At 49.5% G+C, this 17,157-nt stretch overlaps 1 protein-coding gene across 2 annotated transcripts in view; it reads left to right on the top strand.

Annotated features, from left to right (window-relative positions):
• The window catches only part of RASGEF1C (RasGEF domain family member 1C), a 134,498-nt gene extending 118,417 nt beyond the window's left edge, over positions 1-16,081 (top strand). For both annotated transcript variants that reach the window (XM_070792316.1, XM_070792317.1), the window contains 8 exons: positions 755-844; positions 2,396-2,498; positions 3,041-3,120; positions 3,202-3,297; positions 6,241-6,336; positions 8,290-8,413; positions 14,815-14,887; positions 15,389-16,081. In XM_070792316.1, the coding sequence (XP_070648417.1) occupies positions 755-844; positions 2,396-2,498; positions 3,041-3,120; positions 3,202-3,297; positions 6,241-6,336; positions 8,290-8,413; positions 14,815-14,887; positions 15,389-15,413 (687 nt within the window). In that variant the 3' untranslated portion in view covers positions 15,414-16,081. The remainder of the gene's footprint in view (positions 1-754; positions 845-2,395; positions 2,499-3,040; positions 3,121-3,201; positions 3,298-6,240; positions 6,337-8,289; positions 8,414-14,814; positions 14,888-15,388) is intronic.
• Positions 16,082-17,157: the final 1,076 nt, after the last annotated feature.

The raw sequence follows: 17,157 nt of genomic DNA on the forward strand, positions 1-17,157 counted from the left end.
ATCACAGCCTTTTCACCAACCAGTCAATATATAACCTTGATTTGTGTGTGTTTCTGTTTAATGAGCCCTTATATTGTTGATTCAGTAACACTGAATTCATGGCCAACAGTACTACAACGCACGTCTGAATGAAGCTTGTCAGACACATATTTTCTTCCTTAGGGCACATGTCAGCCTCCGTGTGCTTAGGAACGTGAGGCAGCATGGCAGCGCTGTGCTGGAGGGTTCCATCTCTGTGCTTGGGGCCACTCTGACCAGTGAAGTCACCAACAAACATCACGAAAATGCAAAAAATAACACTAAGTAGATTAGGAAAAGGACACTTGTTTACAGTACAGAAGCCGAAACCAGAAGTCAGGGCATCAGCTCAACCTCAGCTGGGAACTCACAGGCGTGCTGGGTGACAAACGTCTTGCCGCTCTGTGCATGTCCACAGATGACCAAGAATTGATGTGAGTGTGAATTTGGAGGTTACAAATGAAATGAAATTTTAGGAAGCAAACACGAAATTTATGAGTAATGAGCATTAACTGTGTGTAGGGGTATATGATATATACATACATTAAGTTACATCTTTAGGTGTATAGAAAATATAACTAGAAGGATATGTCAAATCACTGATATTTGTGGATGGTTTTGAGGTTTTGACGTTTCTGAGATCGTCTATAATGATGATGGCTGACTTTTAAAAAGTTATTCATGTTCAAAAAGTTACAGACAAAAAGTCTGAGCGTGATTCTTGTGTCTTTCTTAGCCTTGTTTCAGTGACAAGACTAACAACCTGGAAGCTTACGTGAAATGGTTCAACAGACTGTGCTACCTCGTGGCTACGGAGATCTGCATGGTGCGTAGACCCTGAGCTGGCATGGCCAAAGTTGGCCGGGGCTGGAGAGGAGTCCCCCTGGGGGGGAACCAGAAGGCCATGATGAGCCCATCTGTCTCCTAGCCCAGAGCCAGGCTGGGCACCCTCTGGGACACCAGGTGTTACCTGGCTTTTGCCTGTAGAGACATTTCCCCCTGAGTAGAGCCTGGCATGAATCCACCTGCCGGTCCCAGAGGGAGTCAGAGAGATGCTTACTGAGGGAGAGGGGAGTAGACTATCCACTTCTCCCACCTGTGCCTGGGGCAGCCTGGCCTGCAGCTGAATTCTGTGTGGCTCACTCAGGACTTGGTAGAAATAATCCAACTTTAAGAAGTGGGAGATCGCCCTTTGAAGTCCAGGTCCCTGGCATCTCCCAGAAAGCAGGGAGATTCGGCAACACCGAGCTGGACATGCTGGCCACTGGATCTCAGCCCTGCCGAGCCAGACCCTGCCGAGCCTCCTCCACGGCAGCGGGGCCCTCTCCCCAGTCCATTCCTCCACTGTGAGGTGAAGCCCAGGGCCCCCTGTCTCAGGGACAGTTTGGAGGGAGCATATGTGCTGGGGTGGGCTCTCTGGAAGCAGACAGAGCTTGGGGAGTAAGGGGTTTGTTTATGGGGTCAACGCCTGCAATCGAGAAAGTGGGAGAGGCTCAAGTGGCTCCCGTCAGGACGCCCACACCCTGCCGTGGTCGAGCCTGCTCGTCCGCCTTGCTTGCTCACTGTCGCCATCGCTGTGGCGGCTGCCCTCCAAAGCACAGCAGGACCTCAGGTGGCAGCCCCCTGAAGGGTTCAGGTGCCACAGCTCCACCAGTAACACAACACACTTCTCAGCGGCAGTAAAGACCACGCCGCACATCTGGGAGGCAGGCGATCTCCTTAGAGAGGACACTGTGGGGTTCCGTGAGCCCTGCCTCTTCTGACTTCGCATCCCTGGCCTGGGAGCCAAGAGAGATGGGGCTTTACCTGAGCAAAACCTGGACCGAGCTCACCCCAAAGCCGGGCATCATTCAGCCAGAGAAGGACATGGTCTGGTTCTGAGTCCTCAAAGAAGTCAAAGTCTCACACAGTCAGCTGGCATTGGGGGTGAGGTCGCACAGTCATTTGACAGAAAGCAGTGGTGGGGCTGCTAGGGGACAGGGCCTCGGGGTCACCGTGTGGCCACCACACCCCATGCAGAGTGAAGGCTGTTTGGTGCTGGGAAGAGAGGTGAGGTGGCTCTGCTTCCTGCACCCAAGGGAAGAGATTCTGGCACTGAGCCTGAGAGGAGGGGGACATGAGAGGCCCCCAGTGCCCCCCATGTTGCAGGTGGCTCATGTGTCCCCACAGAAGTCCCACCACCCTCCACTTGACCCTCTGTGCAATGGACTCTGTGCTGCCTCCCCCCGGGGCGTGGTGAGACCCTGAGTCCTCAGGCTGCAGATCACCCTGGTCCAAAGCATCTCAGCTGGAAAGTTTAATGAGGGGCAAGATGCCTAAGCAGGTCAGCGCAGGGTGGGGACCCCTCGTCACTGAGGCTCGGGTACCCTGTCCCCAGCCAGCCAAGAAGAAACAGAGGGCCCAGGTGATTGAGTTCTTCATCGACGTGGCTCGGGAGTGCTTCAACATCGGCAACTTCAATTCCCTAATGGCCATCATCTGTGAGTGGGCCGGCCAGGCCTGGGGCCCCCAGGGCAAGTGCTCCCAGAGAGGGTGGGGCGGGCACGGCCAGGCAGTGGGGCGCCAGCCAGGATGTGCCTCTGAGCAGGAGGTGGGTGCTGGCTGGGCCCCAATTCCCCCACCCTACCCTGAAGTCCTGGGGAGGTGCCCCTTTAGAGGCAAGCCCAGCCCTTTCAATGTGCTTGGTGAGAGCTTGGCAGCGTGTACCCAGATTCAGGGCGAGTGGGGACCCAAAGCAGGCTCCTGGTCACAGTATAGGCCCATGTTGTGGGCGTGGGGACAGGGGTCTGCACATACAGAAGCCAGGCCAGCCTGGACACAGCGTCCATTGGCGCCCACCCACCCCTCATCTGGCAGGCTGAGGCTCCCCCAAATGTCAGCCCTCATCAGGGTGCAGCCTGAAAGGATTAGGGGATCACCCAGCTGGGGGCTTCCCAGAGGAGCTGTGTAGCAATAAAACTATGCAGCCCAGACTACCCCTGCCAGCCTGGCCCTGTGCCCAGCTTAGCCATCCCTCTTCCAGCTGGCATGAACATGAGCCCGGTCTCCAGGCTGAAGAAGACTTGGGCCAAAGTGAAGACAGCTAAGTTTTTCATCCTCGAGGTAAGCAAGGCTACTGGGCTGCTGGGGGCCACCAGCATCCCCAGGACACAGTTGCCCAAATGCCTCCCTGTCTTCTTGCAGCATCAGATGGACCCAACAGGCAACTTCTGCAACTATAGAACAGCCCTGCGAGGGGCAGCCCACCGCTCCCTGACTGCCCACAGCAGCCGGGAGAAGGTAAGTCAGAGGCTTACCTGGCCCTCAGAGTTCCTCCCTGCTCTGAACCACCTGGGCTCAGGAGAGCTGTATCAGAGATCCTAGGTGGGGACTGGAAGGTCACTTGGTCCAATCCCTGCCCTTCTACAACCCCTGTAATAGATAGTCATGCCACCTTGCTTGAATGCCTCCAGTATACGGAACTCACCATTTCCCCAAACAGATCAAGACACTCCCTAGCAGCTCTAACTGGTAGCTAGATGGATGGATGGGTCAATGGAAGAATGGATGGAAGAAGGATAAATAGATGGGTGGAAGGGTGTGAAGAGGGGAGGGAGGAAAGATGGAAGGAAGAATGGAAGGCTAGAGGTTGGAAGGAAGGTAGAGGGAGGAAATGAAGGAGGGGAGGAAGGGAGGAAGTTTGGAGGTGCTGTCGCAGCCCTCCAGTGCCCCAGGCCAAAACTTTGCGGCCAGAAGTTCACTCTGCTCTCTTCCTGCCTGTGGCTGGCTCCTTCCGCCCCTCCCGCTCCCCTCGTCTCTGTCGTGAAGCCCCTCCACACAGGTCTGTCTGGGTGACCTCCGTGTTGAGCTGGGTTCCGATGGAACCGCTCAAGTCCAGAGAACAAGGGCACAGGTTTACAGTCGTGAGGACGCACAGAAGTGGTGAAAAATTCTCCCACATGGGAGATGCTGCCACCCTGAGGACCGCTCCAACGGCCCTGCCTCCAAGAGGCCTGCACCAGGCACCCGAGGGGCCGCCTCTGTCCCCAGAGCCCCACTGCCCTGGATCCCCACCCTCCATCCATCTCAGCAGGGCTCCCATTCCAACTCCATTTAGCCCTCACACCCCGGAACTGGACTAGGAACTCAGCACCACGGTGAGGGGCTGCAGATGGATGGAGACCACCCCACCTCTGGGCCCAGTAAGGAAGAGGGCAGGACAGGGCTCTGGAGCAGAGCCCGCTGGTCCTGTCCTGTGTCCACTGCTTACCATTCTATGAGCTCGTATAAGCTACTGTACCTCAGTTAGTAAAGAATCTGCCTGTACTGCAGGAGGCCCAGATTCAATTCAGTTTGCCTGGGACTGCCCCAGGCTTAGCACCACAAGTTCTGCATTCCAGGAAACTCCTGTTGCCGACAAACCCTAGTGAGCCTGGCTCTGGCCCTGGCTTAGCGGTCACTAGCTAGGTGACCTTGTCCCAGGCCCTGACACTCCACGGGCCTCAGTTTCCCCCGCTGCCCTGCCCAGCTGAGCCAGCCACGCTTCGATGCTGTGCCGAGTGCTCAGTGCTCAGCTTCTCACCTCCAAGCCCTTGTCAGCTCGGATGGGGAATGATCTAGGCATTCCCTGAGCCAGAAGTGTCAGGACTTGAGGGACAGGCTGGAAGCTGGCTGTAGCTGGACTGGCCACACGGGCCCAGCTCTGGAGCCTGAGGGCAGAGCAGATGTGTTATTTCCTGTGCTGGCAAAACACAGCACATAAACTAGGTAGCTTACAACAACAGAAATGTCCTGTCTCACAGTGCCAGAGGCCTGAGGCCAAAGTCAAGGTTGGCAGGGCCACGCTCTCTCCGGAGGCTCTATGAAAGGATTCTTCTTTGCCTCTCCTGGTTTCCGATGGCCATATGCATTCCTTGGCTAGTGACTGCATCACTCCTACCTGTCTCTGTTTTCACATGACTGTGTGAAACAGATAGTATATGTCCAAATTTACCTCTTTTTATAAAAGTACCTGCCCACATAATCCAGTATGACCTCATCTCCACTTAATTCCATCCATAGCAAGACTGTATCTCCAAATAAGTTCCCATTTGTAAGCACTGGGTTTTAGGACATGAACATGCCTTTTCTGAGGGGCACAATTCAATCCACACATAAGGTAGACCCAACTGACCCCCAGCAGTAGTCTGAGCTGTCAGCAGCTGGTCTCCTTTCTTGTGCTAAGTGCTAAGTCCCTTCAGTCATGTCTGACTCTGTGTGACCCTGTGGACTGTAGCCCACCAGGCTCCTCTGTCCATGGGATTTTCCAGGCAAGAGTACTGGCATGGGTTGCCATGCCCTCTCCAGGGGATCTTCCCCGCCCAGGGATTGAACCCGCATCTCTTACATCTCCTGCACTAGCGGGCAGGTTCTTTACCACTAGCACCACCTGGGGTCACCAGGTGCAGAATGAGGAGGGAGAAACAAGACATCCGACAGTGAAACAGACATCTGGCCCTTCTCAGGCTGAGTGCAGAAGCCCATCCCTTCAGGAGCCAGAGTAGGGATGTTTCCTGGCCTTGCCCTGATATGGTGCGATCAGATCTTTAGCTTCAAGAAAGACATGGAATAGCACATTGTTAAATATATTTGTAAAAGAGGCCAAAGAGTTTCACAGCAGATGATTCACATTCCATTTTTTTAATTCATAAAACCAAAACTTTTTAAAAAATTGTTCTATTTCCATCTATTTATTCTTGTTTTTAATATTTATTTTATATTTAGCAGTGTGCTCAGCACACACCATTCCTCCTGGGGCACATGAGTGGGGAGGCCTGTCTGTGGACCCGTGATCCGTGGGGGGAGGCTCCCACTGGCCTCTCCCAACAGACGATGGGAGAACATTCAAAGGCCACTGAAACTCTGCATCTTTCCCTCGGCCCCAACACGAAGGGGGAATGGTATTGTATACAGCAGGAGCTCAATCAGCACTGGGGTCCGATGGGGCCTAGGAGAAAATAGTCTGGCTCCAGTTTATGCCTCCTCTGTGGTTTCCACACTGCCTGCCCCCGTGGTGCATACTAAGTAGTCTATAACCCGTGGATCTCTGAGACTGGGCAGCCTTGCCCGGGAAGGCTCTCCTGCCCTCTGCATGGGGGTATCTGAGGGCCCTGGGGCAGGGGGCTGCTGACACAGCTGCCTCTCTCCTGTGCAGCCAATGTGGGGAGGCCAGCTAAGGGCTGACCTGCACCCTCTCCCTTCCAGATCGTCATCCCCTTCTTCAGCCTGCTCATCAAGGACATCTACTTCCTAAATGAGGGCTGTGCCAACCGCCTCCCCAACGGACATGTCAACTTTGAGGTAGGGTCCAGGCCCTTGGAGGGCCTGCCACCAAGTTAGGCAGACTGATAAGACCTCCCCGAGCTGGCCCCGAGTGGTTGGATTAATGTAGGGCTCTGAGGCGGAGTGCAGCAGTTTGCAGCCAGCATCAGGGTGGGACTGTTGGGGTCCCTCTGCATCTTCTGCAGGAAGAAACTGAGGCTCATGATCACGTGGATCCCCACTCTGTAGAGGCCTTGTGCCCAGCACAGGTGAAGTAGCATAATTTTCAGTCCTTAAGAAGCATCAGGCTGGTGAGAGAGAGAGCCGTGCAGACCCATGGTGACAACTGACGAGGTGCTGTGACAGGAGCCGCATAGGAGCACAGTTCAAGGTCAGGAGAGGCCTTCCAAAGGACGGGCCCTTAGCAGCAGGAGGAAGTGATCAGGCAAAGTGGAAAGAAGGAAATAAAGACTTCCTCTCCCTCTGCAGATAACATCACTGGCAGCTCAAGTGTTCTTCCCTCCTCCAGGAAGCCCCCACTGACCTCACAGGCAGAGGGAGGCCCTTACATAGTGGGCTGTTATCCATCAGTCACAGCACTCAAGTCCCCAAGCTCTTTAGAAGCAAGGCCAGGCTGATCCACTCCGTGTCTTGACCCGACACACAGACTCAGGCAGCACATGTGTCTCAAAGTGGCTTGTGGGCTGGGCATGGAAGGGGAGCAATGGAAGAGGAGTCCCAAGGGCACAGGCTAGTGATAGCAGATGGTCACTGAGTCAGACAGAGCATCGCATGAGCAGTGACTCCCAATCCACAGGAAAGCAGGGGCTTTTCTCCTGCAAGTGGGCCAGCCCTACCCTGGTACAGCCCCACTCATTCTCCAAGTGGTAGCAGTTCTGGGTTGGACCCTCACTCTGTCCAGTCTCAGTCTCTCCCACCATGGGACAGGGCTTCCACCATGACCACACAGAGGGCCTGGGAGGCGTGGACATGCAGCAGGGCTGGCCAAGGGCTCCGCCGCTACCTGCTGCTGACAGAGCCCACAGCGAATGCCTGGACTCTCTCACCTGGAGCTGCCTCTGCTGTGGCCTCACCTGGACACCCCAGCAGGTCTTCACATGCTACCCACAGGCCTGATGACCCCTGAGGGCTGGGCATAGCTGGACGAAGCCCAGTCCAGCAGGTGGCCTGGGTGCCGCATCCCAGGGGAACAGTCCAGGCTGCAGGCAACAAGGAAGAGGCTGGGCTTGGGAGACCACAGGGGCTAAGGGGCCAGGGAGTTCACAGTGCACACCCTGTCTTTTGTCTTTCTTGAATTGGTCCTTATAACCAGGGCCTAGGAGGAAGGGTGGGTGGTTGAACAAGAAGGCAAGGTACTTAAGTGGCCGCAGATCCCTGGGTGTGGGTAGTGGGGGCTAGAGGCAGACACCAAGGCTGATCAGAGGAAGCCACAGAGTGAGGTTCTCACCCAGTCACAACTTTGTATTTAAAAAGCCTTCTTTAAGTTAGCAGATTTTAAAATTTTAAATAAATGTATTTAAATTTTACTCAAAATTCTACTTCAATGAGTTAAATTTTATTTAAATACATTTATTTAAATGCATTTACATCTCAGACTTACTGTAAGTAGGGATATATCAGTTGCCATAAGTTGAGATAACCACAAAAATAAGCAGAACGAAACTAAAGCAGTAGTCACCTCTAGTAATGCACTGCCTGCTGATGGCCGTAGCCCAGGACTGCCCTTTCCCCAAGACAAGAAAGGGGGATGAGCCTTAGGTATTGGGTGTAGCAAATTCTTCACAGAGAATAAAGAGAGATGACCAGCATCCAGATTTCCTGATGAGTGACTGTCATTTTCTGCCCCGTGATCCACTCTGCCCACCCTAGAAGCAGGCCTCACTGGGAGTGATGAGAGAGGACGAGCCAGGGCCAACTCTGACCTCCAGGCACTAAGGGCGCCTACACTTTATGTCTCTATGTCGTTGGCAGAAATTTCTGGAGCTGGCCAAGCAAGTAGGAGAGTTCATCACCTGGAAACAAGTGGAGTGTCCCTTCGAGCAAGACCTCAGCATCACCCACTACCTGCACACTGCCCCCATCTTCAGCGAGGATGGTAAGGCAGCCCCTGGCCTCCCTTGCCCTCAGCCGTGAAACTCGTGGGAGGTCTCTTAGTCACATCACTGTTCAGGGCCCTTGCTGTGAGCAGGGATGCGCCACACCCAAGTGTGCTGGTTCTGGGAGGAAGCAGAGAAGACGGCATCCCCCAACTGGATAATTGCTGCCCCCAGAGCACAGGACAAGGCCTGGGGAGATGCAGGTTGTGGCCCCAAGGTCAGGCTGCTCCCTGGGCACAGTTTGGACGCTGTTGGACCTTGTAAATCTGAACGATGTTTGACCCTAATTCCCTCATCAGGAAAGTGGGCATGGTGATAAAAACAGCCCTCCCAGGGCTCATGTGGGGATGGTAAAGCACCAGGCTGACTGTGGGTCTTTTCACAGCTGGTGTCTGCGTGTGTATGTATGTATGCAGTGTGAGTACTCATGTACATATGTGTGCATGTGTAATACACACCGTCATGAAATGAGGCATCCATTCTCCCAAGCACTGTTGATATCCGTCCCCTTAAATAGGTTAGCATTTCCATCTGATCATTTGTCAGATACAACAGATTTGCTTATGAATTTACTGAGTATACTCCCGGAGCTGCCTCCTCCAGAAAGAGAAAGTAATGGAGAAGCAGTCATCTGGGGCTGAGTTGATGACCTTCGCAGGGACAGTGTGGCCCCATGGTGAGCTGCTTTCTGGATGCAGGATGTCATGGGACCACGCTGGGAGGACCCTGCTTAGCCCACAGGAGGCCTGATCCTCATCATGGCAGGCCTTCTACACATGGACCCACACCCGTGCTCAGGAAAACATCATCTGCCAAAAATAAAAAATTAAGGGAAAGAATTTTTTAGTGACTTGCTTCTGAATTAATATTTTCAATTTGGCCATTTTATTTTTTATATTTTGAAGTTAGTAAATTTGAGGGGGGCGGATCTCACCCATGTCTGGAGTCTCCCCTACCACACATAATGATAAGCTCACCAGCCTGGGTGCTCCCACCCCAGAAGCAGTGTTACCTACTGGCACCTATTGCATCTATAAAGTTGGGTAATGAGAGAAACTACTTCCTAGGGCCATGGTGAGAATTAACTGATGGGGACCAGTAAAGCCCACAGGGCTACATTCAATCAATACTAGTTGTATTCATTTCTTATTGATGTGACAGATCACCACAGATTTGGTGGCTCAGAACAACACAAATTTGTCCTCTTATGACTACAGAAGTTAGCAAGCCTGAAATCAGTTCTACTGTGCTGAAATCGAGGTGTTGGCAGAACTGGTTATTTCTGAAAGTGTTGGGGGGAAATCCATTTCCTGGCCGTTTACAACTTCTTGTGGCTGCCTGCCTGAATTCCTTGGTTTGTGGCCCCTTCTTCATTATGCTTTCTTATACCAGCCTCTGCTTCCACCATCATATTGCCTTCTGAAGTTAAGTCTCCCTCTTTCCCTCTTTTAAGGATACTTGTGATTGCAGTTAGGACCCACCCAGATAATCCAGGATAGATAATCTCCTCATCTCTAGATCCTTAACTAAATCATATTTGTGAAGTCCCTTTGGACCATATTCAGGGGATTAAGACCTGTATCTCTGGGGCCATTATTCAACCTACTAATGATTATTGTCATTAGTAGAACGTGGGCAATAAAATGTCACAGGCAATTAGGAGAGAGGTGGGGAGAGTCTAGGGGCAGGAAGAGGAGAGGTTTGGGGGTGCATTCCATTCACTCCTTTAGTCAACAATATTTCTAGAGAGTCTGCTAACTGCCAGTCAGACAGACTGCCATGAACATACAAGTAAAATCCTGGCCCTTCTGGACTGCCCTTAGAGGGAAGCATCTTCCATTTTGACCCTCCTTTCTTCCTATCCTTCCCTCCACCCTCCACCCCCGACACACACACACACACACACACACACACACACACACAAAATAAGGCTGAGAAAATCAAGAAAAGGAACATAAGATGTATTGGGCCCCAGTTAGGATGGTCGAAGCCGCTGACAAAAGCCTGGCCCTGCCCTCAGTCCCATCGGACCTCTCCTGACAGGACATGCTGGCAATCCAGTCAGCTCCCTGAAACGAGAGAAAATAGAGAAAATCTCAGCAGAGACATAGAATATATACGGAAAAGTCAAATGGAAATTTTAGAATTGAAAAATGCAACAACTGAAATAAGAAAACTGAACGGATGGGTTCAATCGCATAATGGAGAGAACAGAGGGAAGAACCAGTGAGCTGAAAGGCAGAACAATAGAAACTATACAGTCTTAACTACAGAGAAAAAATCGACTGAGCCAAGCCCGAGGGGCCAGTGGGACTGTAACAAAAGATGTAGCACTTGTGTGATCAGAGTCTGGGAAGGAAAGGACAGGCTGGGTAAGGTTGAAAAGTACTCACAGACGTAATGGCAAGAAATTTCCCTACGTGGAAAAGACACAGACCTACAGATTCAAGAAGCTGAGTGAATCCCAAACGGGATAAACCAAAAGAACCTATACCGAGACATATCATAATCAAACATCTGGAAACTAAAGAAAAAAAAAAACAATCTTGAAAGTCCCGAGAGGGAAATGACAGTACCTACAGGAGAAAAACAATTCAAAGACATCAGGTTCGTCATCAGATACCACAGCCAGGGGCAGTGGCACATTTTTCAAGTGCTGAAAGGAAACAACTATCAACCCATAATTTTATATCCAGTGAAAATATCCTTTAGGAACTTACTGTAGATCAGTCAAAATGGGATTCTAGAAACTGTTCAAGGAATCCATGAGAAAAGAAGAAACACAAAACACAGAACAAAAAGAAAACAATACATGAGTAAATAAATAAACAGGCAAACTTAAGCTCTAACATATCAATAATTATATTAACATAAGTGATCCAAATACAGAGATTGGCAGAGTAAATTAAAAATGTGACCCAACTATATGCTGTCTACATGAAACTCATTTTCAAATATAATGATATAGACAGGTTAAAAAGTAAAATGATGGGAAAACATTAATCAAAAAAAAAAAGCAGAAATGGCAGTATTACTATAAGATAAATTGCTTCAGAGCAAAGAAAATTTCCAGAGAGGAACATTCAGTTCAGTTCAGTTGCTCAGTCGTGTCTGACTCTTTGTGACCCCGTGAACCACAGCATGGCAGGCCTCCCTGTCCATCACCAACTACTGGAGTCCACCCAAACCCATGTCCATCAAGTTGGTGATGTCATCCAACCATCTCATCCTCTGTCGTCCCCTTCTCCTCCTGCCCTCAATCTTTCCCAGCATCAGAGGCTTTTCAAATGAGTCAGCTCTTCACATCAGGTGGCCAAAGTATTGGAGTTTCAGCTTCAACATCAGTCCTACCAATGAACACCCAGGACTGATCTCCTTTAGGATGGACTGGTTGGATCTCCTTGAAGTCCAAGGGACTCTCAAGAGTCTTCTCCAACACCACAGTTCAAAATCATCGATTCTTCCAAGCTCAGCTTTCTTTATAGTCCAAATCTCACATCCATACATGACTACTGGAAAAACCATAGCCTTGACTAGATGGACCTTTGTTGACAAAGTAATGTCTTTGCTTTTTAATATGCTGTCTAGGTTGGTCATAACTTTCCTTCCAAGGAGTAAGCATCTTTTAATTTCATGGCTGCAATCACCATCTGCAGTGATTTTGGAGCCCCAAAAATAAAGTCAGCAACTGTTTCCATTGTTTCCCCATCTATTTCCCATGAAGTGATGGGACCAGATGCCATAATCTTCATTTTCTGAATGTTGAGCTTTAAGCCAACTTTTTCACTCTCCTCTTTCACTTTCATCAAGAGGCTCTGTAGTTCCTCTTCACTTTCTGCCATAAGGGTGGTGTCATCTGCATATCTGAGGTTATTGATATTTCTCCCAGCAATCTTGATTCCAGCTTGTGCTTCCTCCAGCCCAGCGTTTCCCATGATGTACTCTGCATATAAGTTAAATAAGCAGGGTGACAACACACAGCCTTGATGTACTCCTTTTTCTATTTGGAACATTATGTAATAATAACATGGTCGGTCCCCCAAGAAGATGTAGCAATCCTAAATGTGTCTCCACCAAGCAACAATGTTTATGAAGCAAAACTCAATAGAACTGAAAGGAGAAATAAGTAGATCCACAAGTATTAATATAATTGGTGACTTCAACACCCTCTCTTAACAACTGATATAACAACTAGGGAGGAAATCAGCAAAGACAAAGCAGAACTCACCAATACCATCCAAGAGGATCCAATGGGCATTTATAAACCATTCCATATAACTACAGCAGAATACACATTTTTTTCAATTGCCCATAGAACATATACCAAGATAAACCATATCCTAAGCTACATAAGACAAAGTGCAACAAATTTAAATAACTGAAATCATATGGCATATATTCTCTGATCACAACAGAATCAACTAGAAATCAATAACAGAAGATAACAGGAAAATCTCCAAATGCTTAGAATCTAAATAACATCCTTCTAAATAATCCATGAGTTAAGACGTCTCTGGGAAATAAAAAATAATTGAACTAAATGGAAATGCTATCAAAATTTGTGGGACATAGCTAAAGAAGGGCTGAGAGAATTTTACAGCATGGAATGTATACATGAGAAAAAATGAAACACCTTGAATCAATCATCTCAGTTCCCACTCCAAGAACCTAGAAAAAGAGGAGCAAAATAAACCAAAAGTCAGCAGAAGGAAAGAAATAAGAGCACAAGAGAGCAGAAATCAATGAAATGGAAAACAGAACAATTTTAAAAAGTTAATTAAAGAGCTTGTTCTTAATAAAATTTCCATCCTCTAGCAAAGAACATCTTGACAAAGAAAAATGAGAGAAAGACAGAAATTATTAATATTGGGAATGAACCAGAGTATCACTACAGACTCTGCCAACATCAAAAGACTCATAAGGAAATACTATGAACAACTATATGCATGTAAATTTGACAATTTAGATGAAATGGACCAATTTCTCAAAAAACACAAACTTCCACAATTCAACATAAAATAGATAATTTGAATAGCCTATAGCTATTAAGAAAACTGAGTTTTTCATTTAAAAGCACTCCAAAATGGAGTATCTGAGCCCATATGGTTATACTAGAGAAGTCTACCAGATATTTAAAGAAATAACACTGACTCTGTACCATCTCCTTCAGAAAAAGAATGAAGAGGAGGGAACTTCCCAGGTTGCTCATAAAGCTAATATTATGATGTCAAAATCAGACAAACAGTACAGATAATACAGACTGATGTCCCTCATGTATACAGATGCAGAAAATCCTTCAGAAAATACTAGCAAATACAATTCAGCAATATATAAAAATAATTATGTATCATGACTTATTCCAGAGATGCAAGGCTATTCAGTATTTAAATAGATAACAGAGAACCCAGAGAGAGACCCACACGAATATTCCAAGTGATTTTTGACAAAAGTGCAAAAACAATTCAGTGAAGGAAAGATAGTCTTCACAACAAATGATGCAAGTGTATCCGGACATCCACAGGGCAAAAAATGAACTTCAACCTAAGCCTCACATTTTATACAGAAATTAACTCAAAATGGATCACAGGCTTGAATGTAAAACTATAAAACTTTTAGGGAAAAAAAAGGGAAGCAAGAGAAAATCTTCAGAATGTAGAACCAGACAAAGAGTTTCTTATAAAACTAAATATGCAACTACCATATGACTCGGCAGTTATTCTCTTGGGCATGTGTTTATTCCAGAGAAATGAATGTTTACATGTTTTCACAAAAACTCATACACCGATGTTTACAGAAGCTTAATTTGTTACAGCCAAAGACTGGAAACCACCCAGATGGCCTTCAGTGGGTGAATGGTTAAACAAAGTATGGTATGGAATACTATTCAGCTACAAAAAGGAATGAACCACACTGATACACACTACAGCATGGATGAATCTCCAGAGAGTTACAGAGTGAAAAGAGCCAATCCCAAAAGGTTACATACTGCGTGATTCCATTTATATAACATTCTTGAAATGTCAAAATAAAGATACAGGGAACAGATTAATGGTGGTCAGGGATTAAGGAAGGAGTGGGGCTGGAAGGGAGCTGGGTGTGGCTGTAAAAGGGCAGCATGAGGGATCCCTGTGGTGATGGGATGTTCTGCACCTTGACTATGTTAACACCAATATCCTGGTGATAATCTCGTCCTATAGTTTGGCAATTGGTTACTGTTGGGAGACACTGGGTAAAAGGTGCATGGACCTCCCTGTATTACTTCTTACAATTGCATGTGAATCTGCAGTTACATCCCAATGACAAATTAATTCAAAAACAAAAAGCACGTGAGACTGTTGAGTATAGAAGAGGTTATTATCAATGATCATAAATGCATAATATCACTTCATTTTCTGATTAGGTCTTTATTTGGCTTCTTATGAAAGTGAGAGCCCAGAGAACCAAACAGAAAAAGAGAGGTGGAAATCTCTAAGGTGAGTCTATGTGCCAAGACAAGGTTGGGGGGTGGGAGGGCAGGGTAGAGGGAGGGGTCGGACGCTTGGGGCCAAGTCAGAGCTGAGGGACTTCAACCATACCAGGAGGTTGTCAGCCTCCTGGGAGGCCCTCCGTGGGGGTGGGGGCAGGTCAGACCAGGGTCTTAGAGGTTAGGGAGGAACTCAAGCACTGGGGTATGGAGAAGAGGTGAGGACCGTGACCCCCCAGAGCTTGAGGTTGCCTCGTGGGCAGCTGAGGTGTGTGCCCCAGGGCCTGGATCCCCAGTCCACACTCATGCTAGAAAGTTAGACACGTACCATCTCTTCTTGTTCAGCCTGTTAATACAGCTGAACAAGGTCAGAAAGGAGGAGCAGCAGTGGGCTCTGAGGACTGAGCCACAAAGATGGCACATGCCCCTCTGGGGTGGGGGTCACAGCGGGTGTATAACCACAGGCCAGGCCAGCAGGTTCTCACCACCCTCAGCATGTTTAAATCTGCAGGTCTTCTATTCTGGGGAAGACGTGAGAGGCACTGAGCTGGAGGAGGAGGAGGAGGGAGAGGAAGAGAGGAAGCCAGCCTTCTGCAGCCCTGCCTGCCCCAGCCAGCCTAGTGGGAGTAGGAGGCATTGATGCGTCACTGCTTTGCAAACTGGGATCCTGTGGCCTGCCACCTGCCACAGAGACCACACGGCCCAGGCGAACTTTCTCCACCTTTTGTGAAACCTCAGCCCCGGAAGGGCCCAGGGCCTCCAAACATATGAGGGGCACGTGCCTCGGGAGCCCTGCCTTCAGAACAGTGGTGGTCACATTGCTGGTCAATCTGTCTGTCCTCGGCAATGATCCAAGAGGTTGGGTGGCTACGGTCTCACCCTCGCCACGGAGGTAGACACCTAGCCTGTCTCCAGGTGACCTGGGAGCCTTCATATCTCCAGCAGACATGAGAGGAGCCACAGCCCACTTGTGGCCCCTGCCATTTTACTAATGGACCCAGTCCTGCCCATTGAGATGGGCTGGTTTCTGTAGCCCTGTGTATACCCTTTCAGCATCCTGCTGGTATCAGGATAGCTTCCTGGTGAGAGCTATGACGCCGGTCAGTAGGACAAATTTGAGTCACGCACGTGACCACTTGTACAGTACATTGTAAATTTTAGAGTTGGTATAAACACATTGGTATACCCTGTGTATTCACATCCACTTCACCTCTCTCACTAGTGACTTTCTGCCAGGATGCAGGGCAGTGTCCCAATTCAGGCCCAGGAACGCAGTGACCACAGGTCAGGAGGGGGACTTGGGGGCCATTTCCATGCCATAGACCCCATATCCTGCTGAAACTTGCTGGTGCACAGTAGGTATTTGGTGAGCTTCAGTGAGTGGATACTGACAGCCGTGTGTGAGGTCAGATGCCTCGCTTGTTTGGGTGACTAGTGATGGAGTCGGGGAGGACCCACAGCCTATAGGAGGTCCTCCAGTGGGCTCTCACTCTGCCCTTCACACACTGAGCCACATTTCTGGACCTGGAGCAAATGGGTCATGGAGCTGCTGAGCCCCCACCTGGCATGTGACCAGGTCACCTAGTCAAGAAGTCAGGGAGTGTGATGGGCACCCCCATTCCTAGTCAGGGTCTGAGCGCAGAGGACCATGTTGAAGATGCACTGATGCATCCTGGCCAGCTCCTGACCACATCAGGCCTCTCAGAGTCCAGACCCGGCTCAGCTGGGACTGGCCTCAGCTGTCTTGGCAGTGTGGCCTTTGGTCCCACCTTGGGGACAGGCAGAGACAAGACAACCAACACCCCAGACGCCTCCCCCAACTCAAAGAACTCTGCCTGATGAACCCAGGACCTCAGCAAGGATCCTGCAGCCTAAAGAGGCATGGGAGTGTGCCTGTTCAACTTGAATGGAATCTGCTCTACTCGAGACCAGCCTACCCCTGTCCATCCGAGACCCCACAGAAGCTGAGGAGTACAGCGGGTAGCAGAGACGATCTGGGTTTCAGTCAGGCCCAGGCTCCCACCCTGTCTCACACCATATCTAAGCTCTCCACAGGGGTGGAGGTGGCGATATGGGGCCAAACCCAAGGGTTCCTGGGGGTCCCAGAAGCTAACTAGAAGCACTTCCTGATCCCCTCAGGCCTGCCCAGCACACTCTCGGTGTCTGGCATCCCCTGGGGCAACACTAGACCAGACTCCTAAAGCCATCAGCAGGGACCATGCATGCGCCCCAGTCGCGCAGAGCACTGCCTGTTGGAGGTCAGGGCAGGTGCACAGAGTG

This window comes from Bos indicus, chromosome 7, assembly GCF_029378745.1.
Source record: "Bos indicus isolate NIAB-ARS_2022 breed Sahiwal x Tharparkar chromosome 7, NIAB-ARS_B.indTharparkar_mat_pri_1.0, whole genome shotgun sequence".
In the NCBI taxonomy this organism is placed as follows: Eukaryota; Metazoa; Chordata; class Mammalia; order Artiodactyla; family Bovidae; genus Bos; species Bos indicus.